This window comes from Hyalella azteca, unplaced genomic scaffold, assembly GCF_000764305.2.
Source record: "Hyalella azteca isolate HAZT.00-mixed unplaced genomic scaffold, Hazt_2.0.2 contig11426, whole genome shotgun sequence".
Classification (NCBI taxonomy): Eukaryota; Metazoa; Arthropoda; class Malacostraca; order Amphipoda; family Hyalellidae; genus Hyalella; species Hyalella azteca.
Window position 1 is genome coordinate 191,996 of NW_025941425.1, and position 26,020 is coordinate 218,015.

General features: G+C 38.7%; 1 protein-coding gene across 1 annotated transcript; it reads left to right on the forward strand.

Annotated features, from left to right (window-relative positions):
- Positions 1–280: 280 nt before the first annotated feature.
- LOC108677351 (protein polybromo-1) lies at positions 281–25,666 on the forward strand. Its single transcript, XM_018165569.2, has 30 exons — positions 281–465; positions 807–1,058; positions 2,181–2,321; positions 3,415–3,594; positions 4,022–4,272; positions 5,080–5,300; positions 5,901–6,019; positions 6,580–7,029; positions 8,014–8,181; positions 8,618–8,917; positions 9,669–9,848; positions 10,879–11,052; positions 11,812–12,011; positions 13,313–13,466; positions 14,160–14,255; positions 14,846–15,040; positions 15,363–15,494; positions 16,571–16,732; positions 17,238–17,431; positions 17,915–18,099; positions 18,985–19,160; positions 19,732–19,788; positions 20,318–20,515; positions 20,892–21,125; positions 21,598–21,750; positions 22,055–22,203; positions 22,678–22,787; positions 23,139–23,310; positions 23,650–23,854; positions 23,956–25,666. The coding sequence occupies exons 1-30, from the start codon at positions 382–384 to the stop codon at positions 23,983–23,985; spliced, it is 5,322 nt and encodes a 1,773-aa protein (XP_018021058.1). The 5' UTR covers positions 281–381; the 3' UTR covers positions 23,986–25,666.
- The last annotated feature ends 354 nt before the right edge of the window (positions 25,667–26,020 follow it).

The window sequence follows — 26,020 nt, forward strand, 5'->3', positions numbered from 1 at the left end:
GCTGACAGACAAACAAACAGACAAGAAGTGAAGTTAAAGAGAAGTGTTGTAAAAAGGCCATAGGGATGGGTGAAATTGGCCAGATTCATGGTGGCTTCTGCCTGTGAGGCTGTGAATTAGACTTAGGATTGAGCAGCTCCAAAAATGGCTGGAAGGCTCTAGTTGCAGCTCAAATGGTCAATATATTCCACATCAGATCATGTATGCATCAAAACCTACAAATACAGTATTCAGGATTTTTTTTTAAAACATTTTTCTGACCAGAACTGTTTTTACTTTTTTCAGCCTGCATTATTGCAGTGTATAGGAAAATATATATAGTTTAATTTTCAAAAAGTTTGGAGTTGCTTCAGCTGTAATACTATTTTAACAGTTATTACAATGAAGCGAAAGAGGACTGAGATGTCTGAGACATCACCTTCAACTGATGCTCGGCCCAAGAGGCGTCGGAATGACACAACATTGGTGAGTTTGTTTCTAGATTCATCTTACACTACAGTATATTTCTGTTGTCTAGACTCAACAAAACCTGCTATAAGCTGCTAACTTTTTATGCATTTATTAGACATGATAATTGGGAGGACAGCTTTAACCTTTGCTCATTTAAGAATGTTGATTGAGAATGTAAAATTTGACAATTTGCAATGTTTAGAAATATTGAAAATGTTTTAAATTGTTACTTGAAATTAAAACTTGTAGGAATGACTACAATTGATTAATGATGCTAACTGCTAGGAAATTATAAGATGCTATGAATAATCTAACAATAACGTTTATTTTTTTCAATATTATTATTTGTTGTGCAGTTGGATACCATCCAGTTCATATTTGACTGTCTTCGCAATCAACGGAAGCAAGATGAAGACGTGTACTTGTGTGAAGCCTTCTTACGGGTACCCAAGAAGCGCTCAGAACCTCAGTACTTTGAAGTGGTCAGCAAACCCATTGACATGCTCAAAATACAACAGAAGATTAAAACTGACCAGTATGATGAACTAGAAGAGTTCTGTGCTGACATCCAGCTGCTTGTTGACAATGCTAAGTTGTACTATGCAAAGGTGAGTGCTTTAATATTCAGTTACATTGATTCCTAATGGTCTACATAAATGTATTTAAGTCTTTCAATTATATAGATCTATTTTGTAAGTCATTACAATCCCTTCAGGTAGGTGATGCCAAATACATTAATGATGATCTATATTCATTAATCAATGAGTGTTCTGTATTGCATGCCTCTCCTAAATAATTACTAGATATTGGTCATTGCAAACCTTATAGTCATATTGTCTATAATTTATGCTAAACTCGTTTACACAAGATGTCAAGTTGTTGCACTGACACTAGCCCAATAACAATTTTTAATGTTATAGTTCAGTTAAAAAGTCACTGAAATCGATTTAAGTTTCTTTTGCTCTATCAATTATATTGTGAACGATGGTGATTGTTCACTATTACCAGTCATTTAATACCAGCATTCCATTAATAATTTCATGTATGTTTGTTAACTTGGATACTGACAGCGCAATTGTACAGCCATGAGTAACATTTGAGTCTGACCTTACTGCAGTAACAGTGATGTTGTGACAGGTCAAGTCTGAGTGGCCGTGTGTTGGTTAGTCAGTTGTGTCCTGCTAGCCCTAATGCAAAATTACACCTAAGCTGGCTCTGCTTTGCCAAATCACAAAAGATCTTGTAGTTACTAGGTCTTCTGGCTGTGCTGTGAAAGATTTATTAAACTGTTTAATTTTAAATTTGCTCTTCTTGTCAACTGTTGCTTGCTGAAATATTATTATGTTTTATCCGTGTTAACTGAAGTTTTAATGAAAAAGCAAGTGCAATAATATCCCAGCAATTGAAACTGTATTCTATCTATGTTTATAACAAGATAGTTACTGGCATTTGGCAGTAGAGCTTGAGACCATCTGTTAGCATTGATAAGTTGCAGTAAACATCTGGTGACAATATATTTCATTATAACATATATGTGTAATATTTTCATTACCTTCACATAAAATAGTTCATGAAAATTTGGATCAGGCATTTAGAGTGCTAAGGCATTTCAATTTTTTCTCTCTCTCCCTCTCTTTAATTTTATATCTCTCTCATTGATCTCTCTTTAATTTATCTTTCTTATCTTTTATCTCTCTATCTTTAGTTTTTATCTCTCTTTCTTGTTTCAGTCCACTGAGGAGTTCAAGGATGCTTGCGATCTGTGGAAACTTTTTGAAGAGAGCCGAGCCAGAGCTCCCGATGAGGTCAAGGAGAAACAGAAACAAAAGCAGCAACAAATTGACGATGATGAAAAGTTTCCCGGCAAAAAAGTGTGTTTAAATTGGCTTTCTGGATGTTTATTGGTCATTTTGATTATCATTATTTCCATGTAGGTATATATCAGTAGTTTAAAATTGACTTGTGTTGGTATGCTTTGTGTGTTTGAACAAGTATAAAATATTTGATACTTAAATGACCAACTTTAGGCATCAGTTGAAAATTGAACTCAAATAGGGTAATTTAATGTTTAATTCAACAGTCAATGAAAGTTATTTAAACTGCATCCTGATTTCTTATTTTTGCAGCTTAGTATCACCATAAACATCATATATGTACTATTAAAAAATATTTTTATTACACACCACAATATTGATATATGTATGAATTTATATTATTGTGAAATTAAATGCAATTAGCCAATGTGTCTATGCCAACTACCAGGGCATTGTAGCTGAATGATTATATATAAGTGTGAGCATATAGTGGCAAAACAGATTTTTCAGAATCAATTAATTTTAAAGTACATTTGCTCAAGATTTAAACCAATATCTTATGTATGATAATGATGGTATCCATGATACTTTGCTGGTCTACTTATAGGACTCAAAGTCTCAAAATTGAACTTGAGGATGAGTTTAAAAAAAAACTCTGTTTTTAAAACTCTATGTAACATTATTAAATAATAAAAAAAATTATTGAATAATGCAAGTATGTGACTTTAAAAAGGTACAGTTGCTAGAAGTGACTGTGATAAGATTCATCAATATGAGATGACTGTGACTGTGATATATATAGGATGACTGTGACTATAAGAAGTGACTGTGATGAGATTCATCAATATAAGATGACTGTGACTATAAGAAGTGACTGTGATAAGATTCATCAATATAAGATGACTGTGACTGTGATATATATAAGATGACTGTGACTATAAGTAGTGACTGTGATAAGATTCATCATTAAAGTTAACACTGCATTGTCATATGACACTCACAGAAAGGCAGCAGCAGCGGGCGTCTGTCTAAAATAAACACATAATTAAATAATGCGAGTATGTGACTTTATAAAACTACAGTTGCTAAAAGTGACTGTGATAAGATTCATCAATAAAGTCACCACTTCACTCTCATGTGACACTCGTAGAAAGGCAGCAGCAGCGGCCGGCCGTCACGAGGAGCCTCTGCCCCGCTCATCAGAGACGACTCAGGTCCTGCCATGGATGAAGCCAGCGCCATCAAGGAGCTCTTTGGCTGCATTGTTACTGCCAGGGATGCTGATGATCGACTTCTGTCTTATGTCTTCAGGGTACTGCCTTCTGAAGAGGTAACACTGCAATAACATTATTTTATACAACTAAATAGTTTCTATCATGACATCTTCAAAGATTTTCAAATATTTTAATTTTACAAAACAGCATTACTAGATCTTGTAAACTAAATATTCATATGAAGATTGAATATTCCTATTACTTAGAAGTTGTTCTCATGAAAGAAATATGTATAATTAGAAGACCACTGTAATTTGCCATTAACAATTTTTAGCGCATTTTCTCATTTATGGAAAAAAGGCGCTATTGTGCTCGTCATGCCCGTCTGTCTGTCCGTCTGTCTGTCCGTCCGTCCGTCCGTCCGTCCGTGACCACGTTTTCATTGATGAAAAAATGCGCTCAATGTCACTCACTGCAGTGAGTACAAAGTTATATTTTTTAATAGTAGTATTTACTTGCTTAAAATATATAATTTTTCTTCAGCGGTACCCTGAGTACTACACAGTGATCGAGAAGCCCATTGACCTACGCACCATGGCTGAACGGCTGTGCCAGAATAAATATGCTACACTGGACAGCATTGTTCATGACTTTGACCTGCTCTTTGGCAATGCCTGTACCTTCAATGAACCAGGCAGCTGCATCTTCAGAGATGCCTGTAAACTACGCAAGTTTGTGCATAGCAGGAAGCAAGATCTCATAGACTGCATTGCCAGTGGCAAAGGCAGGCTCAGGTATGTTACTTTATTTCTTTATCACAGTATTGAAGGTATGTATCAGGTATGTAACTTTATTACTTTCTCACAGTATTGAAGATGTGTAATTCATCTTTTCATCATGAAAGTAAAAATTAGTTATAAATATTGTTTTTGATTTCTATCAGTACCTATTGAAGGTATGTAATTCATTCTTTTATCTTGAGAGTAAAAATTAGTTAGAAATATTGTTTTTGAATTCTCACAGTAACTATTGAAAGTATGGAATTCATCCTTTCATTATGAAAGTAAAAATTAGTTGTAAATATTGTTTTTGATTTCTCTCAGTACCTATTGAAGGTATGTAATTCATCCTTTCATAATGAAAGTAAAAATTAGGTTTAAAATATAAATATTGTTTTCGATTTCTCACAAGACCTATTGACGGCATGTAATTCATCTTTCCATCATGAAAGTAAAATTAGCTGCATATGTTGTTTTTAATTTTACATTCTTTTTAGTGTAAGGCAATTGGAATGGTGTATGCATGCTTCCACCACAAAATTTATTGCCCCCAATTGAGCAACATTAAAATACTAGATTTTTTATGATTTTTAGCGCATTTTATCATTTATGAAAAAAATGCACTATTGTGCTCGCCATATCCGTCTGTCCGTCCGTCTGTCTGTCCGTCTGTCTGTCCGTCCGTGAGTTGACGTTTTCGTCGACGAGAAAATACGCTCGCTGTCACTCACTGCACTGAGTACTGAGTTAAATTTTTTATTTTAAAGTTTAAAAGTTATCGAGTGTTGTGAATAAAAAGTGACGGTGTTGCTTCTGCTGCAGGTGTCGCCGTCCTGTAGGAGGCAAGGAGTGGCACGAGCTGATGCAGGACATGGACGAGAGCACAGTGCTGCCCCTGGCGGAGGAGGACCTGGCTACAGGCGACGAGCTGCCCACCGTAGGGTCTGGACCTCCTGACGACGACGACAACGATGACGACGTGGACAGCGAGAACCCGCTGTGGCAGCTCTTCCTGCTGGCGAAGAACCTTACCGTGCCTTCAAGTGAGCCAAGTTACTGTAACTGCACATTTATTGCAGTCATTTTTAGCGCATTTTCTTATTTATGGAAAAATTGCGCTATTGTGCTCGCCATGTCCGTCCGTCCGTCCGTCTGTCTGTCTGTCTGTAGTTCTGTCCGTCCGTCCGTGACTTCACGTTTTCGTTGACGAGAAAAAGCGCTCTCTGTCACTCACTGCAGTGAGTATGGAGTTATATTATTTTTTTTTATATTGTGCAATGCATGTATGAAATTCACTGTAAAGGAATACCTATGCAAAAGAATGTGTATATGTGTATAAATGTTAACGCAGGTCGGATGAATAATACGATTTAAATTATGCAGTATATAAACTGGCTTATGTTATTGTAGTGTAATTTACTTATTTCCAGTTGATTTAGCTTGTCCAACATCGTTTACTTAACGTTGCTCGACTCCAATTTCATCTCGAAATGGCATGAAATTTCAATTTTTTGCACATGATTTGCCTAGTTTTTTTTGGTGTCCAGGGAACTTCTGTGATCTTAATGGCCGTCTTTCAGATCCTAACTACCATCTTTCAGATCCTAACTATCATCTTTCAGATCCTAACTACCATCTTTCAGATCCTAACTATCATCTGATTGAGCCGTTCCGCCGTCTGCCTAACCGCCGCTGGCACGCTGATTACTACAGTGAAATAACGCACCCTATCAGCATGAGTCAAATACGCAACAAAATCAAGGTATAAAATTGATTAATATCCTTGTTTATTCAGTTGATTCTTAACTTGAACTTTCTTTGCCTTAATTCCAAGTTTTTTTGTTGTTAAGTGCAAACATCGTTTATTCAGTTGCTTATTAATTTGAAACTTTCTTTGCCTTAATTCCACGTTTTTATTAAATGCAAAAATAATCTATTGTTGATTTTAAAAAATATGTTTGTTAAGCAAATTATAATATACTGTTGATTGTTGTTGATTTTTAAAAATATTTTTGCTTAGTCTAGAATTTTTTTCTGCACTGAAACGATTCCAATAATCCCAATCCTGTACAGAAAGGAGAGTACTAAAATATTTTTGTCAAGTTTAATATTTATTTCTGCACTGAAACGATTATAACAATCCCAATCCTGTACAGAAAGGAGAGTACTAAAATATTTTTGTTAAGTTTAATATTTATTTCTGCACTGAAACGATTATAACAATTCCAATCCTGAACAGAAAGGAGAGTACTAAAATATTTTTGTCAAGTTTAATATTTATTTCTGCACTGAAGAGATTCTAACAATCCCAATCCCGTACAGAAAGGAGAGTACTCCGACATACTGGAGCTGCAAGAAGATTTCAACCTGATGCTGAACAACGCCCAGCAATACAACAGACCAGACTCACGCATACACCGTGACGCCGTGACTATCCAGGCTGCCGTTCATGCCGCTGTGTCCCAGATCCTTCAGTCTCAGGGTAACGACATCCCAGTCATCAAATCTCCCAGCAAGAACTCCTCTGCTGCAGTCCAAGCCCAGAGTTCTGGTGGCCAGAGCTGGGCGGACACGGACTCTGAAGGCGAGGATCCTGTATCTTCGGCAGTAGGACGTCGTAGACCCGCAGCGTCCTCGGGACTGTTGAGTTTCAAAAGACGTGCCAAGCTTCTCTTCAAGACCTTAATGGACTACATGACGGAGGACGGCAGGCAGCCCATCGTTGCTTTCATCGAGAAGCCGTCGCGTCGAGAGTATCCTGACTACTACCAGGTATGTTTGTAATAGGCTTTTTTTATTACCTATTTCAAAAAGTATAGCTTATCTGAATATAAAATTGGATGAATAATTTTCTTTTGAAATAATTAATAGTTGGAATATATTTATATAGCTTATCAAGTGGGTTTTAGGGAAGCTGAAACTCAATGGCAGCCAATTCACATAATTTTTTTTTTTTGTTTTTAGAGTTATAAAACTTGTGGGCTGATTACCTTCTATAAGTACATTCAGTTTATTAGTGTATGACAGGTTTTAGTATACGAGAAGTTTTGACAGAGGAAATCTGCGATGGATTGCAAGTTATTTGTGATATGCTGCATGTTAACCAAACATGGTAGGTGTACCAGGTCAGCATGTTAACCAAACATAGAGGCTTAAGCTGTCCAGCATGTTAAGTCGACATTCCATGAATGTTTTCCTTCCTTTTGTGTTTCACTCATGATACATAAACGTGGAGTCAGAGAAAATTTACTCGGATTCAATTGCCTTCCTTATTAGGGATGTTTCATTCCTCTTATTACATATATATTAAACTTAAATTTCAAATACTCTTCATATCACGGTTAAATAAGATTTCGATCAATATGTATTGTAAATATGCACTCAAACAACCCCTTTATATTTATAATGTCTGGTTCCAAACAAAGTATTTGAAATTCCGTAATCTAGATCCTTTAAACTTAAAGGAATGTGTTCTGCATTAGAAATAATGTGTTCTGTGTTAGAAAAATTGTGTTCTGCGTTAGAAATAATGTGTTCTACGTTAGAAATAATGTGTTCTGCGTTATAAATAATGTGTTCTACGTTAGAAATAATGTGTTCTACGTTAGAAATAATGTGTTCTACGTTAGAAATAATGTGTTCTGCGTTGTCATCGTAAGCGTTAAGAAGTTCATTGTAAATGAAGGGCCTGCAATTATGAACAGGTTATGTGAACAGGTTATTATTATTTTTTATTATTATTTATTATGTGTACAGGTCATCGAGCATCCTATCGACATGGAGACCATAGAGGCGAGGATCAAGTCAGAATATTATGGCTGTGAGAAGGAACTCTTGGCTGACTTCCGTCTCATGCTCAACAACTGCATGACTTATAATGAAGAGGGATCACTCATTCACTCCGACGCTCTCACTCTCAATAAGGTGACAGGTGACTTAGTCATTCATTTATTACAAATGTGTCGTCAAAAGAGCTTCAGCGACTAATTTACTCATAATTTAATCACTATTTTCAAGTGACTTGAGTGGATGGAAACTAATATCACTTGAAAGTGTTCCTAATGAGAGACGCTAAATTTATCCATATGATTGATATTTTTAAATTTTGCTTTTCTTTAATTTTGGATGACTGTCTCTCCAGGAAAAATTGCTAATTTAATTTTATTTCATTTTTTTAGCCAATGACTAATTACTATATTAACCTATCACAAGTCAAGACATTTTGGTGTGCAATCCACACCACTTTGATTTAAATTTTATTTTCATATTTCACTCTAAATCTATTTCACACTTCATCTTACAGATGACCACAACGTTTTTTTCATTGATAAATGACTGAAAATATATTTCTTGACTCCAGGTACTGAACGACAAAGTGGCAGAGCTGAACCAGAGCAGCGCTGTGGATGGTGGCGCTGGAGTTCCTCAGGGCCAGACCCACGGCACGCCCTCGTGGCCCTCCATGAGCACGCCATCAGTAGCCCAGAGCAGCAAAGTGCTGCAGCTGAAGAAAACCAAGCAACAGCCGCCCTCTGGCATCCTGCGCAACATCAGGAGCATTTACAACGCTGTTGTTGAATGTCGTGATGCAGACGGCAGGCAGATCTCTGAAGTCTTCATGAAACTTCCGTCAAAGATTCTATATCCTGACTATTATGAGGTGATTCTGAATCTTCTGTAATATATTTTTGCATTGTTTAAGTCCATCATATAAGTTCACCTTTGTTCAATTCTGCGATATTTCAAAGATTATCTATCCTGACTATTATGAGGTGATTCTGAATTTCCGTGATGTTGATTTCCGCATTGTTTAAGTCTATCGCACTCCATTGTTCAATTCTGTGATATTTATTTCCTCATTCATCCAGTCCTTTGCACTAAATTATTAGAATTCATAATCCAAAGAGAGATCACTCTAGAATTTATTGGATCAATCTTTGTGGTGCTGGTTTACGGAGGTAGATTTCTGGTATCTTCATGAGATTACCATAGAAACTTACCATAGACTTGAGAACCATTCATGAGAATCTCATAGAAACTTATCATAGACTTGAAACTTACCATTCATGATATTACCATAGACTTTCTTATTATTTCGACCTCCATCTGTGGTTCAAGTCATTCCGCCCACAATTACAAAATCCTTCACTTCGTAATCGTTACAAAGATTTTAATAATTAGGAAGCTTCGTCCCATATTTTAAATATAAAAGCCCTCATGGGGCCATACTTTCAAAACTGGCTAAGTGAACGTAACTACTTACGCTCTATTTTCTTGTCAATGATTGGTGAATTTTGCTTGAAAGGCCGTCAATGATTGCCTGATGAACTTACGTTCTCTTAACTTTTTTGAAAGTATAGGCCCTGGACAATAAATACGCTTCCTGGTTTAAATTTTCTTCTCTGACGCAGTTGATCAAGCACCCGATCGACCTGGAACGCGTGCTCTACAAGTGGAAGACTGGCAGCTACACGAGCGTTGACGACTGCCTTGCTGACCTAACGCTGCTCTTCAACAACGCCTGTCGCTACAACGAACCTGAGAGCCAAATATACAGAGATGCTCTTACGTTACAGCAGATTGCTTTACAGGTGACTTTACATTACAGCAGATTGCTTTGCAGGTGACTTTACATTGCAGCAGATTGCTTTGCAGGTGACTTTACATTACAGCAGATTGCTTTGCAGGTGACATTACATTACAGCAGATTGCTTTGCAGGTGACTTTACATTACAGCAGATTGCTTTGCAGGTGACTTTACATTACAGCAGATTGCTTTGCAGGTGACTTTACATTACAGCAGATTGCTTTGCAGGTGACTTTACATTACAGCAGATTGCTTTGCAGGTGACTTTACATTACAGCAGATTGCTTTGCAGGTGACTTTACATTACAGCAGATTGCTTTGCAGGTGACTTTACATTACAGCAGATTGCTTTGCAGGTGACTTTACATTACAGCAGATTGCTTTGCAGGTGACTTTACATTACAGCAGATTGCTTTGCAGGTGACACTAAAGCTTTAAAGTGGCACTAGCCAAACAAAATTATTGTCGTGGCAGCTTCTGATTCTGGTTATCAGAAGCTGTGAGGCAGCTCCAAAGTTTGATTGGGTATGTCTTGAGTAACTAAGTTGGAAAAGATGGCTTGAACATGTACCCTGACTCTTATTGTTTTGATTGTAAATGCACATTTATGAGAAAGTAAGCACGATGATACTTAGATGAACAGGTCCATGCTTGATCGAGTGTTTTTTATTCTTTTTTGAGTGCACACTTTTCTTTTTATATTCACTTTGTGTATTGAATCTCCAAAGATGAAAGAGTGGTAACGCTATACTCCTGATCAATACTCAATGATTTTAATGTTCGAATTAAATTTGGTTTGTAATTAATCTACATGCGTAGAGAATCTAAGTTATACTGTCTTGTATTTCATTACACAACTGAGGCTGGTGTATTTTATTGCATAACTGAGGAACAGTTATTTAATATATTTATTGATGTATTTTATTGCATAACTGAGGCTGGTGTATTTTATTGCATAACTGAGGAACAGTTATGTAATATATTTATTGATGTATTTTATTACATAACTGACTCTGGTGTACCGCTGTGAGCAGAAGCGCCTGGAGTTGGTATGGCAGGACGTGCCACGAGTGAAGACGCTGGTGCAGGAGTTGCTCATGTCGCTCTTCATCACGGTGTTCAACCATGAGCAGGACGGCAGATATACCACCGAGTCCTTCGCTGATCTCCCGACACAAGATCCTGTCGCTGCCAAGGCAGACCTTCAGGTAATACCTTGCAGCAGGCAGTCTGTAAACTACACCAGGGGCTCCTGTAACACCAGGGGCTCCTGTAACACCAGGGCTACTGTAACACCAGGGGCTCCTGTAACACCAGGGGCTCCTGTAACACCAGGGGCTCCTGTAACACCAGGGGCTCCTGTAACTAATTAGTTTCAAGGGCGAGCCGAGTCAAGGTTTTTGATTAACTAGTTTTCGGCTCTGTAAAGTATGACAAAATCTTATTCAATACAAGGGTTCTCCGTTGCCAAGGGTTGTTGAAGTGTATTTCCAGTCGCACAAACAAACAACCGTTTCAAGCTGTTAGAAAAAAGAGCTCAGAATTTGTATGAAATTTCGTAATGCACAACGCCAAATTTCCTTCAATGATGATTACTGTTGTAAACTACTGTTATATTTTCCTGGTTTAATGGCATTTTCATCAAACAGCGCAGAAGCCTGACAAAGCAAAACGTACAACGTACGGAAGCCTGCGAGCGTACAACGCCAAATTTCCTTCAGTGATGATTAATCTTGTATACCACTTGTATATTTTCCTTGTTAAATGGAATTTTTATCATGTTGTATATTACATGTATATTTTCCTAAATTAATGGAATTTTTATCAACAGCACGGAAGCCTGACAAGCAAAAACCGCCCTCTGACGTTCAACATTCTGAAGCGGCCCTTGGACAAGGGTCCAATAATGATTAATGTTGTATATTACATGTATATTTTCCTGAATTAATGGAATTTTCATCCACCAGCACGGAAGCCTGACAAGCAAAAACCGCCCTCTGACGTTCGACATTCTGAAGCGGCGCTTGGACAAGGGCCTCTACAGCCGACTAGATCATTTCCAGGAGGACATGTTCTCCATCTTCACGCGCGCTCGACGGCTTAGTTCAGTCAACAGTCGCGTCTTCAAAGACTCAGTGACTCTGCAGAACGCCTACATTATCGCCAGGTACTGCTAGGAGCTTGAGTACTTGGTTTGGTTCATTCGTATCACTTCTGCTTGTAAATTGGTTCATTCGTATCACTTTAAATTGGTTCATTCGTATCACTTCTGCTTGTACCGTTACTTGCTTTAGACTAACTTTAAATTGGTTCATTCGTATCACTTCTGCTTGTACCGTTACTTGCTTTTGACTAACTTTAAATCTAGGACAGGATTTTAAATCTTAGAAAGGTTAAATCTAAGACAGGATACATCTAAGAAAGGATAAATCTAAGACAGTGACACTCCTAAGAGACAGGAGTGACGCTTGTATTCTAAAACTAGTCACTAATGGTCGAAAGTCAGTTATAATAGCGCATATAATGATTACGGTATTATAGTAGCTTATCTTTTACAGCAGATTGCCATCTGAAATTCTTCGTAAAAATACACCTTATTACTTGTAATTCGTACGTGCAAGTTGAAAGATATAACTTTATAAATAAAAAATAATCGCGCTGCTAAATTTTTTCCATTGATGTTTATGGTTCTCACATTAGAAAGTTATCAACATGTTGGGCTAATCAATATGCCAAAAATGTCGAAAGCAAATTCTTTCACGAATAAATTTAAATAAAAAAAAATGGTTTCGGCCGTGTTTGAACACCAATTTAATATACCCAATTGACGCTTGTTGATGACATTTCCGACGTGGACAGTGACAATAGGGAAAGCAACGTTTAATGATATCAAGTTTGTTTATGATCTAATGAAGTTTTGAAATACGTAAAGCCGCTCGATGTAACAGACGGACTGCTGGTCATTAATCAATCACTTGAAAACTGCTGTGTTTGGGTAACCAGTTAGATTCATCTTCGTGCATTATGCTAGAAAAGCAGACTATGGATGGACTATGCTTCTTCAGCACGTATGAATCTTGACATGGTATTGCTGGCTCGTCAGATTCTAACAACGTCGGTAGGAATGATAGAAAGGCAGTTCTTGTTTTGTAAATTTTTATTTTACAGGGCTTGAACCATTCTGATTCAGTGATCATTACTGAGCACTTATTTTTTTTAACTGTTACACTGTTTTTTTTTCAACTGTTATACTGTATTTTTAAATGACTGGCCATTTGGCAACAATGCCAAATGGTCGGATTGCCATGTAAATAATGCGCAACAAAATCTTCTTAGTCTTGATAAATTAATCGTTTAGTTGAAAGTGCAGTAAATCGAAGAGGTTGGTTTATCAAGACCAAAATTGTTTCCCGCACCAGTAGTACAAGCCTTCATTTTTGCACGCACTGAATAATTTTTATTGTGCAGAGACCGACTGTGCGGCGATGGTAAAATCCTGAAGTCTCAGGCGCTAAAGTTTACCAAGGATGACTTGGATGCTGAAGTCGCTGCTGATGCTGCAATCAGGACTGAAGAGGGAGAGGAGCAGGCTGCTGAAACTGCCATGGATGTTGACTCTAAAGTTAGTTTCTTGTTATGAGTTAGCATTAAAGTTATTTGGAATTGTGTTAAGAAGAAGGCCTTAACTAAGTCATCCAAGTAACAGGAGTGTGTCTTGTATTATAAAGCTCGTCACTAATGGTGAAAAGTTGATCTAATTTTTAAAAAGTTGTCAAACTTATCCTAACTTGTCTTGACAATGTAAAATGAAATCGATGGAATTTTTAGGTTTTAACATATATTCTCCACAAATTACAATAAACTTGTTGTGTTTGTGTGCCCGACAAAGCTGATTACTCTATTCCTCTATTATGCTATTTGAAAATAATTTTGTCGCAAGTATTGGGATTCCGATTCTGACTTTTGTTGTGCAAAAGCGCTTCATTATAATGCGTACTTGCTTCAATTAATCCTTGAATTTGATTCTAATTATGAGAACGCCTTTATATGAACTATTTTCAGCTAAGTTAACTTTATCCGATACCTGGAAAAATAAGAGATATTTTAATTCATTGGTATTTTCTGTTGAAATAGGTCAGCTGTTCAAAAATCTTGACTGGTTATCTCGAAATTTGTTACCCAAGTTGGACGCTCAAAAATCTTGCCTGGTTATCTCGATATTTGTTACCACATGATTGAATGTTGCGTCCATTGTTGAGGAATGATAATAAAATTATCAATAAATAAAGAATCTTCCATAATTTTCTTCGATCAGACAAGCCAGGAAACTGCCCCAGAAGCCAGCAGCACCGCGACTGACAAGGCCGTCTACGTTGCTGGGGAGTTCGTCTACGCTGCTCCTACTGAACCCGTGGGTAGAATAGTTTACTTTGTAACTTAAAAATATTCATAATATTTCGGTATGAATATATTTATAACATTCAAGAAATGATAAAGATATTTATAACAACGCTGCTCCTTCTGAACCCGCGAGTGTAATAGTTAACTTTATTACTTAAAAATATTTATAATATTTCGGTATGAAGATATTTATAACATTCAAGAAATGATGAAGATATTTATAACGAAATATTAAGATATCTTTATAAAGATAGGTACGTATTTATTACATTTATAAAGATATTATAAGATATTTATAATATTTCGGACCCATCTCTGAAAAATTCAATTTGCACAAATGCTGCGTATGATTGGGTTGTACAAGAGTTCAGAGACAGTAAGGCTGATCAGAGAGATCTCTTTTACTTGATAATTTCGGCAAATTTGAATAACTATATGAACATCTTAAATGGGCTATATGAGTTCAGAAGCTGTGAGGCTGTTCAGAGAGATATCTTTGACTGGGTAATTTCTGGAATTCGGTTGTACAGGAGTTCAGAGATTTATTTTATTTAGTAATTCCGGCAAATTTGACTATTGATATCAAAAATCTTCCTTCAGTCTCTTGGCAAGCGCATCGTCCACATCGATCGCGTGTTCCTGAACAACAGCAAGAGCAGGGCTGGCAACCCCGTATCTATGATACAAGGCTACCAATATTTCCGACCTGAGGAAACTTTCCATCCTGCCACCAGGAAGTTCTACGCCAAAGAAGTCTTCAAGACCGAAAACAAAATCACTATCCCCGTCACTGACGTAAGTTTGTACATATCGCACTGGATTCGATAATTGTTGTCGAAATTCGATGGTACAAATGTCGTATTTACCATCCTTGTCACTGACGTAAGTTGGTACATATTGCATAGGGTTCAATAATTTTTATCGTTAATTTAATGGTAAAAATGTCGTCCCACAATTTATTTTGTTTTAAATTTTTGCAATGGTTGCTTTTTTTGCATCGTCATCAACGGGTCTCTGCCACAAATTTTATGCAACACATCCAAGTGTATTTCATATCCCGAATAGACAATTTATTGTAGAATTTAGCCTACATTCTCTTCTCTGAAACTATGTGCAGGTGGTAGGACGGTGTCTGGTGCTGTCCGTGTCCGACTTCCAGAAGATGCGTGCCACGAACATCCCTGAGGAAGACGTGTACGTGTGTGAGAACAGATACCTCGCACGACATCGCTTCTTTAAGAAGATCAAGGTGAACTTATGGCTTTCTGTGAGGATGTGGCGTGGTATTTAGCAGGTGAACTTATAGACTTTCTGTAATGATGTGGCGTGGTATTTAGCAGGTGAACTTATAGACTTTCTGTGCGGATGTGGCGTGGTATTTAGCAGGTGAACTTATAGACTTTTTGTGAGAATGTGGCGTGGTATTTAGCAGGTGAACTTGTAGACTTTACGTGAGGATGTGGCGCGGTATTTAGCAGGTGAACTTATAGACTTTACGTGAGGATGTGGCGTGGTATTTAGCAGGTGAACTTATAGACTTTTTGTGAGAATGTGGCGTGGTATTTAGCAGGTGAACTTATAGACTTTACGTGAGGATGTGGCGTGGTATTTAGCAGGTGAACTTATAGACTTTACGTGAGGATGTGGCGCGGTATTTAGCAAGAAGAATGCTGTCTTGTGTTATAGGGAGACTGGGATGATGTTGTTTATTCAGTTTGGACATGTGTTACATATTAATTGAAAGTAATTTTATTGGGAGACTGGGAAGAGATTGGTTATTCAGTTTGGACATGTGTTATGTATTAAATTGAATACTTGTAGTGCAAGTTAGGTTATGAAATGTATGAAACCAAAAAATAAGGAGTAGATTGCATGATGAAATATTAAGTAAGATTTTGCTAAGTCAATGTGAAGTGAAGGTATCCTAACGCATTTTATTGTTGTCTATAACTGCATCACAACATCATAAGTCATTTCTACGTATTAATTTTATTAGCACGAGACTATGTTGAGTAACCCTCAATGTAGATTTTTTTTTTTGTAAATATAGTTGCTATGGTGATAGCGTTGGGATATAACATCGCAGATTTCTATTCTTGAATAAATAAATGAAATTGATTCAATAACATCGCAGATTTATATTAAAAAAATTGACACAGATTTTTATTTTGAAAATGAAAAAAAGAAATAAACGTGCCACGTTTGTTATTCTAGAACAAATGAATGTAATTGATTCAATAACATCACAGATTTCTATTAAAAATAATTCACACAGATTTTTATCTTGAAAATTAATGAATGAAATTGACGCCACGTTTGTACCAGATGGTGCCGTTCGCGGTGCCAGCGTCCGTGGTGCTGGAGGAACGTAGCGCGCCGCTGCACCTGACGAAGCTCGACTCGATCTTCAAGGAGCGCATCGAGCGACACAAGGAAGAGCTCGCCGAGGTCGACGAGGAGACCAGGGTGAACAGAACACCTCTGCCGGTGAGTGGTGGTCAACAGTGGTGAAATAAGGAGTGTTGATAGGTGCTGTTTGAAACTTCCAACACAACATGAGTGGTGGTCAATAGTGGTGAACTAGGGAGTGTTGATAGGTGTTGTCTGAAACTTCCAACACAACAGAACCCTTCTGCCAGTGAGTGGTGGTTAACAGTGGTCAACTGGGGAGTGTTAATAGGTGTTGTTGGAAACTTCCCTGAATGGTAACAGAAGGAGAGTGCCAGGAAATGATGATACCGTCTTAGTGGTGAGTTGTGGCCCGTAGTCGATATCCCGTCAGTGGCAGCTAAAATATGTTTAATTATATCAATTAGGTATGTTTTTTCGCACATGGTGATAATTACATGAGTCATCTTTTACTAAACCCTGCTATGAGATATTTAATGCAATTCCTTCGATGTTTCATTGTTCACTATATGAACTTATATTACTATATACAAATTTATTGTGGAGCTCGTGGCATGTGTCAGTGAGCCATCTCATGCCCCAGAACGTTGCCCGGACGAGCACCACGGGTACAGGGGAGCTGGAGTTCGAGCAGTACAACCTGGGCAGCGGTGCGGTGGTCAAACTCGGAGACTTTGTCTATGTCAAAGTCCCTCCCATCGCCGTGCCTGGCAATAGCAGCAGTCTCGCCACGCTCAAGGCTATACGACACGTCACCAGGATTTGGCTCAATCCACAGTAAGTGGCTTCATATGATTGATTTTAGATCTGGTCGGCCTTGGTTAATCTCATGATCATCTTTCATGAGTAACTGGGTCAGTGCTTTGCTTCAGTTATTTTAGTTTATGTCATTAACAAAATGATTTATCATTTCAATAGCACTGAAAAAAATGTTGAATTATCCAAGTGCAAAAAATTTAGTGCGCGTGGACTTTTTTTTTAAATTGAGTGCCGAGGACTTTTTATTTAAATTGAGTGCATGTGGACTTTATTTTTCGCGATATGACCACGTGTCAGTGAATTTAAATATTTATAATTATCAATATCACAGCTTGTGATCATATCATTATGAACATTACATCTTCATTTAATATACAAATTTTATTGAGAGTTCCATATAATATTACATGTTAGGAGGAAAAATCTCTACGTTATATCAGTACCACGTAAGAATTCCCACAAACATTTTAGCTAAATTATTAAAGGTGACATATATTACAGAGGCGTGTGCTCGTTCCTGGGTTCAGTGTACAGCACAGCACAGGAGCTGTACATGAGTGGGGTACAGTTGGACAGAACTGTAGCGTACAAGCAGGAGGTTTACCTCACTTCTGTACAGGATAGTCTGCCTCTCACCGACATCATCGGACGCTGCTCAGTGCTACATGTCAAGGAGTATGCAGCGTGTAAGTTGCTCTTAATCAGCATTTTTATCATTAAATTATCATTTCAAATACGTGTAGGATATTGGTAGAAAATACTTCTCTTTAATATCTGTATATAGTCAGTCATTCTGGCCAATTTTTATCTTTTAGAAGTGAGATTTTTTGAGATTCGGCGATAATGTAATTTTGAATTATATACCTATTGAACTGACTAGCATGGTCTACTAGTATGATCTACTTGCATGATCTAAACTATCATGATCTACTAGCATGATCTGAACTATCATGATCTACTTGCATGATCTGAACTATCATGATCTACTTGCATGATCTGAACTGTCATGATCTACTTGCATGATCTGAACTGTCATGATCTACTAGCATGATCTGAACTGTCATGATCTACTAGCATGATCTGAACTGTCATGATTTACTTGCATCATCTGAGCTATCATGATCTACTATCATGATCATTTTGACTAATACTTTACTTACTAGTCATAAGTTCTATAGGTACCATGCAGCTTTATAATATTCCATATATAATCTACTTCACCCACCTTATCTCAATAGAGTGAATAAACTATAGAACCATGTGGTTAAATAAACTAGAAATGTAGTTAAATTAATCAGCTACGTAGTTAAATAAACTAGCCGAGTAATTAAATAAACTACCCGTGTAGTTAAATAAACTACCTAGTCATTTAGTTAACTGAACGAGCCAAGTAGTTAAATAAACTCATCATGTAGTTAAATAAACTAGCAATGCAGTTAAATAAATAGCCATGTAGGTAGTTAAATTAACTGGTCGTGTTGGCCGTGTTGAAATTTCTCTATTCTAGTTCTCTGCTGTAAAGAACGGATCACCTACGCCTGTCAGGGTTTAGTGTGACGCGCCTGTTGCAGGTCGTCTCACTGAGGTGCTGGAGAAGGACGTGTACTTGTGCCAGAATTACTTCGACGAGACCTCGCGCCGCATCTCGCCCCTGCAGTCCGGCATCGTCAAGTTCCAGCTGTCGCGACAAGTGCTGCAGGACGAGGTCTATTACTTCAGCAACGCCGTCAACCTCCAGAAGGCCGTCGTGAGTAGGACATGCCTAGAATGTCTTATCCTACGCTCCTACTTCACTCCTACTTACTATACTCCTACTTATTACACTCCTACTACACTCCTACTTACCGGACTTCTACTTCTTATCCTACTTCGGCAACGCCGTCAACCTGCAGAAGGCCGTCGTGAATAGGAGAATTTTTTACCCTACACTGTCATAAAGATAGGGATAATATATACCAAATAGGAGATGCCTCGAATTTCTTACCCTACACTGCCATAAAGATAGGGATGATATAAAATAAGTAGGAAATGCCTCGAATTTCTTACCCTATGCTGGATTGGGGATAGGAGTGATGTATACAAAAATTTTTTTTCTTTTTGCCAGAAAGGAAATCTATAGTTTGTAAGATTATAAATATCATTTATTTGGTTCTAAATGATTGCAAGTTGAGAAATTCTTTAAAATTTGTAAGAATTGAAGTGATACGAATGAGCGCGTGAAAAGATGTTAAATTACACCGGAATCTCGGTCTTCACATGCATAGAAGGATGATTGATTTGTAAATAATTTGATTTACTTATTTATTGTTATGTTTCAGCTGGAGACGGTGAACCTGGCTCAGCTGCCTCGACGCCACGCGACACAGCAGGCGCAGGTTCCATATAATATTCCTGAATTAAATTACGCACAGAAAACATCAATTTAAAAATTCCAGCCAATGATGCATTACTGAAGATGCTCGGAAACCGTTCATTTAGTGAAATGTGAATTAGGAATCAATAACGTTTACTAATCTCTACAATTGTCACTAGTGCCGCGAAAAAGTATTTAAATCACCTATTTAACCCACGAGGCTGAAATTGGTGGCCTGAAATTGGTAATATGACGATTGATCTCTGTTGAAACTTCTGACACAACTCGGTAGCGTTTTATTCAAGGCTCTGTATGAGGTGCAGTGTTCGGCTACGAAGTGCTTTGTATTATCTTGGTGAAAACATGGCTAGCGAACCATAACCATGTAGAGAGAACCGTAACTTATGTCATCTATCCTGTCTTGTAAGCCTAGCTCATAGCCATAGCCTGCAAGCCTGGCTCATAGCCATAGCCTGAAAACCCAGCTCATATGAAAGCAATTTCGTTTTAAATCTCTTGCTCAAAAATATTTATTTTCGAATTTTAAGCAGCTCGGAGCGTCAGGCCCCGTGCCATTGGATGAGGATCTGTCTAATGATCTGCTGGTGGGCGAGGACTCGTTAGACAGCAGCGCCGCTCCCTCAATTTCCTCGGACTCTACTCCACCTTCCCTCGCTGGGCATCACTCCGGGGCTCCTGCCTCCCCAGCAGTCCACTCCGGCGCTATTACTTCCAAGTCTGCGAAAAAGGTGAGCCGAATATAACGCTAGGGCATGAATATTCACTATTTATTCACTGATATTATTCTGCTTCAGGTGGTTAGTATCTGTGACTTATCGAGTGTAAACTGAATCTAAATAATGAATGAGCTGCAGTTTTCATGCCGTACATAATTTTCTTGTTTCCTCTACTCATGTTAACCAAAATATTGTACTTCAAATTTTGAAAGATAAACTGCAGGTGACCGCAGAAAGAACTCCAATATTCCGATACAGGCTTCTATCATAAAACCTGAAAATTTAATTTCATACTTTTCTTACTTTTCGTTTAATCTTTTAAATAGTCAAGTTCTTGGCGCAGCAAATTATCATTTCAGCTAACATTCTCCTCCTTTTATTCGTGAAGACACCGGGCCGGAAGCAGGTGTCCGGATACCTGCTCTTCTCGAGCGAGATCCGTAAAAGTGTTACGATGCGGAACCCGAGCGCTAACTTTGGAGAGATATCGCGTCTGGTGGGCATGGAATGGAAGAACTTGTGCGAGGTCGAGCGAAAGGCTTTTGAAGACCGCGCTCATGTCGTCAACCAGGAAGCTGCTGAAAAAGCCCTTTTGGGGACCCCGGAGACTCCAGTGTCAAGTGTGAGTTATTTTCTAGGAGACAGGCACTAGTGATGGTGAACGTCTAGTGTAGGTGGTTGCCAAATGCTTTTAATTTGCAGATGTCCCACAGTAATAGTGTGAGTCTTGCCTAGTTGCATTACTCAAGTGACAGACGAGCAGTTTAAAAGCAAAGAAAACGCCAAGCAAATTCACCATATCGATTTCGAAAACGTTTTGGAGTCCAGCTCCATCATCAGTTTGACAATCTAAATAAAAAATGTATATAATCATTTTATAAGTCAAAAATCTAAGACAGACATAAAAACCTAAACAATACCTAACATTATATCGAAAAACAGGACTCGATCGGAACAACTCAGACTTAGGAGTTAGACGAGATGTATTTAATTTGATATTTTTTCTATAGAAGGCAAGTTAAACGCGAATGATATACTTTTATGTCATGCATGATTCTAGACTTCTGACATCGTTAAAACTTGAATGCTTTCAGGTGTCTGCCGCTCACGAGATGCCACTGCCCACCAGCCCGGACATTGTGTTCGAGTGTATGTGGGGCGACTGTGACGTCATGTTCGAGGATCTCGCTGATATGTACGATCATCTTCTCAACGAACAAACTGGACACGTCTGCAAAGTCAAGACGGTCAGTGAGCACTTGTTTATTTCGCTTCATTTATTAATGGAGTTTCTTGCAAAATAAACAGTTAACTAGTACCTCAATTAAGCCCTCTCATTTTTTGCATTTCAGCAAATTTGCTTATCTTTACGTTACTTGTAACGAGAAAAGTAGATAACTAACTTTTTGGTTGTAGGACTAACGTACAAGTAAAATGAATTCTAATTGGTAATATTTCTCTGATGTGTTATTATCTAGCAATGAATGTTGCGTACCTATACCTATGAATTATCTATAATGAATGTGGTGAATGAATGTATTTATGCTGCAGACTTTCGAGTGTCAGTGGCGCACGTGCAGCCGTCACAAGAAGAACAACCTCATGCCCTTCCCCATGCTGGCACGCCTCACCCGCCACACCCGCGAGGTGCACCTCATGAAGAACACAGGCCGCATCATCCAGCCGCACGACCGCAGCAGGTACGTACGTCATGTTTAGGGTGAGGGCCACGATTTATACCCGTTGTTGTTGTAATTGCCCATCCTGGTAGTGGCGACTAGGGAGGGGGGGTGATAGGTCAGTTTTTCCGGGCACTTGGTGCCACTGGTAGTTCTACGACCATCACTGTCTCGCTGACCCGCCAGAACCATTTGATTGCATTACACAACACCCTGGACAAGCTAGATACTCATTTATCAACCAGAGTTGCATGAATGTCTGAGTTGACCATGAGCTGAGCTTCTCGGAAGAACTTGTCCTCAGTGGGACTCGAACCCGGGAGCTGGGTGTGAGAGACAGTCTCTCACCACTGCACCACCACAGCTCTCATTTGTGCCCGTAATGCGCCGGACCGTTTCTGTTAGTAAAGGATTTTGAATCTTTCTTGGTGACTGCGGCACCGTAATAGATAATGTGATAATACCGTAATAGATAATTATAATCATGTTTTACAGGAACTTCGTGCCTTCCTCACGGCGGTCTCTGGTCCCTGCAGCAGCACACATCGCGCCCGCTACGCCGGCAGCTACGGGTGTCTCTACCGCTGCTAATACCATGCTTCCCGGTGGGTGAATTTACCTGAGCTATTTACCATGTCTTCTGTAGCATGTGGTTCAGTACAATATATTAGGATTGTCGGTTAGTAGATTTTGAAATGATGGTGAGGTTTGTTGGAAGTGGGAATTAAATTATGCTGTGACAAGGGGCTTTAGACATGCGTTTAGACAGGTTGGCCTGTTCGGAAGGCCCTGTAGGTTAATACAGATTGGCCATATTCGGAAAACGTTTCGAGAGTCAATATATTCACACTACAGCGAGTCATATTTTCGAAACTATATTTCTCGTGTGTTGTCGCTAGGTACGTAGGTATATTCCGTCACTTCAGATTACACTGAGCACCTATTGGTCGTCACAGGCTTCAGCTTGGGCAAGTCAGGCTTCCAGGTATCGGTTCTCAGCAACAGTGGCACCTCACCAGCACCCACGGGGCTCGCTGGTCTCCTGCAGAATCAACGTCAGCCTCAGATTCTTTTTGCTGCGACGCCTGCAAAGACTCAGCGTTTGCTCCACTCAGAAGCTTATATAAAGTGAGTATTATCACACCTACCTAAATAAATCATAATTTGAATAGAGACTAATTCACTGAACAGGACGTGAAATGATGATGGTCCGACTATAAGATTAGGACTTCTTTCACGTTTTTAATTTTTCGCCTTTTGTTTTTTGCTGTGCATGTCGATTTTTACTCTTTGTAAAAATAAGCTGTAGTAGCGCTTCTTCTCAGTTCTAGATTTTTTCCTGTGCAGTTTATCCAGTATAAAATTTGCTCTGTTCAAAGTTGAGCTTTAAATTTGCTCACCATTTAGACATAATTACTAAGTAGCCCTGGTTTGTGGCACATGTTAATAGCTATCGTGGACATACAGGTACATCGAGAACCTGGACAAGCCGTACCAGGGCAACTGGGAGCGGCAACTGCACGCCACCTCCGAGAACACGACAATCAACGACGCCCACCGCCTGCCTGTCACTTGGCTGCCTGCAGAGTACCAAACCGTCGCGCCGCCTCACGTCAAACTCGAGAACGGGAAGGATGCTTTGAGCGCCTTGTGGGCCTTGAGAGACATCATGGTTAAAGATGCGCTTTGTGGACGTCTGTAAATATTAATATGAACGGTTGATAAGGGCTATAAAACCGTTGGTCGGAATTGTGGGCCTTGAGAGACATCATGGTTAAAGATGCGCTTTGTGGACGTCTGTAGGTATTGATAAGAACGGTTGATTAGGGCTGTAAATTAAATGCCTTGTGCGCTGGTCGAAAATGAGATGTAAAATCTATGATGAGTAAATGTGTCTCTTCAGATGACAGACATCATGGTTAAAGTTGCGCTTTGTGGATGTCTGTAGGTATTATTAAGAACGGTTGATTAGGGCCCTGTGCGCTGAAAATGCCCTGTGCGCTGGTCGAAAATGAGATGGAAAATCTATGTATGATGAGTAAATGTCACTTCAGAACTATGCTGTGCAAGATACCGATCAAGTAGTTAATTTATTGAGAATAGAGCTAGTTGGGAGTGAAAATAATCAGACAGGCGCATTGATTTCCGTTAATAGATTAACGTGCAAATGGTTCTTGGGACGTTATCTTTTAGAACGGATGAAGTGAGGGATTACAAAATTTGATTGAAAGTTTATTTTAAAGCAAAACATAAATAGTTCTCTCTGAAAATTGTTCATCGAAAGGATAACTGAGATTTCCTTGAGATGCTTGCTCGTTTTCACTGTTTCTTGAATGGTAGTAGCAAGTCATTTAGAATATATGAAAAATTCTTCCAATGCGTACTCTAAATGTCATCGAAAGGTCGTTCAGAATAATATTAGGTTTAGAAGTAGTATTATAGCATTCGAGTAGACATAGGACGATGTGCATGAAAAATTTTCTAATAATCGGCTATAATAATATAAGCGTCTACCGAGCGTCATTAAATTGGTACCATATGATTTTTGTGACGTAAAGTCTCGTATTAAATGACCTGTATTCGATTCAGTGAGTTCAAGTTGGCCAGACAGCACGCTGCACTAACCAGATTTAAGCAATCACTACGCTACTATTCCACACTATGTTCCTTCATGGATGGAGAGTTATTAATGTGTAGAAATTTCAAAAGAATCGGGCATTATGGAGAGGTTGCCCTGAAGTTTTACCCCATGGCAGGCATCCGTGCCCCTCTGTATTCCAGAGTCCCCTTCCATCTTGTTTATTGCAGCCTTGGCAAGGACAGGATCAATGTATTCGAAAGCTTCGAGAACCCTCAACAGCTCCAGGTCGTTCTGGGGGCGACGGCAGCGAATGGTGCCTTCGTTCAGGCTCGCGCTTACACCAGTGCTGTGAAAATGGCCACTGATACGAGTCCTGGGATACTCTTAGGAGTCAACTTGAATTGTTCCCGCAACAACCACACCTTCATCGAATAGATGGCTTTTGCCATCCACCGAGCATAATGCATGGCTCCAGGAGCGCGGAGCTTCACTCCGCCTGGAGGAGAACGGGCAAGGAACACGAGCGACATCGCCATGAGCTCTTTGTAGTCGTCACGACCTTGAAGCTGACTGACTGCTGTTTCCATCCACTCGGTATGGACTCGTGCGATGAAGGCATCGCACACACTACACAAAGCACCCTGGAATGGAATCAGATCATTCAGGGTGGGGCTGGACAAAAAATCCCTGTTCAAGCGTTCAGACCGTTTCTTTGTTTACTCTACGGACGGAATTACCATGAGCCATAGGTGGTGAAATTTGGAGACGTTGAGCGGTCTCTAAATATCAACTAATTATGAAAGATATTTTAGGAATAGTATTCAAGCATCTAGACAAATCGGTTTTTAAGGTAGGAACTTATTTTAAAGAAAAAAATAACTGTTTATTTGAGGACCATTTTGTTCATTGAAAATTTCAATTATGGTAACATGAGACTGATAAATACAAAATTTCGAAGTTGATCAAATTAATTTTCCTTCAGGTAAAAATGATTTCGTACTGTTCATTTACTTTGTGCATGAAAATTGTACAAAACAGTAACAATATCTGCATGATTGATTGCGTAAATGATTTCCACTTTTTTCCTGAAGGGACCAAAAATGTTTGTGCTGATGATACCAACAAAATTTAATATCTAAAGATGAAACCTCTGAAACTATGAGTTTACTACATCCGCTCTACGTATCAAATTTAACGTAAGTGTAAAAGTAAAAAATGGAACAAATGGACTTCCTCTCCACAACTGCGCTTGCTTTG

Coding starts and splice junctions, on each gene's coding strand:
- LOC108677351 (XM_018165569.2), top strand. CDS start 382: ATGAAGCGAAAGAGGACTGAGATGTCTGAGACATCACCTTCAACTGAT. Junction 6,020..6,579: donor AAATACGCAACAAAATCAAG/GTATAAAATTGA, acceptor AATCCCGTACAG/AAAGGAGAGTACTCCGACAT. Junction 7,030..8,013: donor AGTATCCTGACTACTACCAG/GTATGTTTGTAA, acceptor TTATGTGTACAG/GTCATCGAGCATCCTATCGA.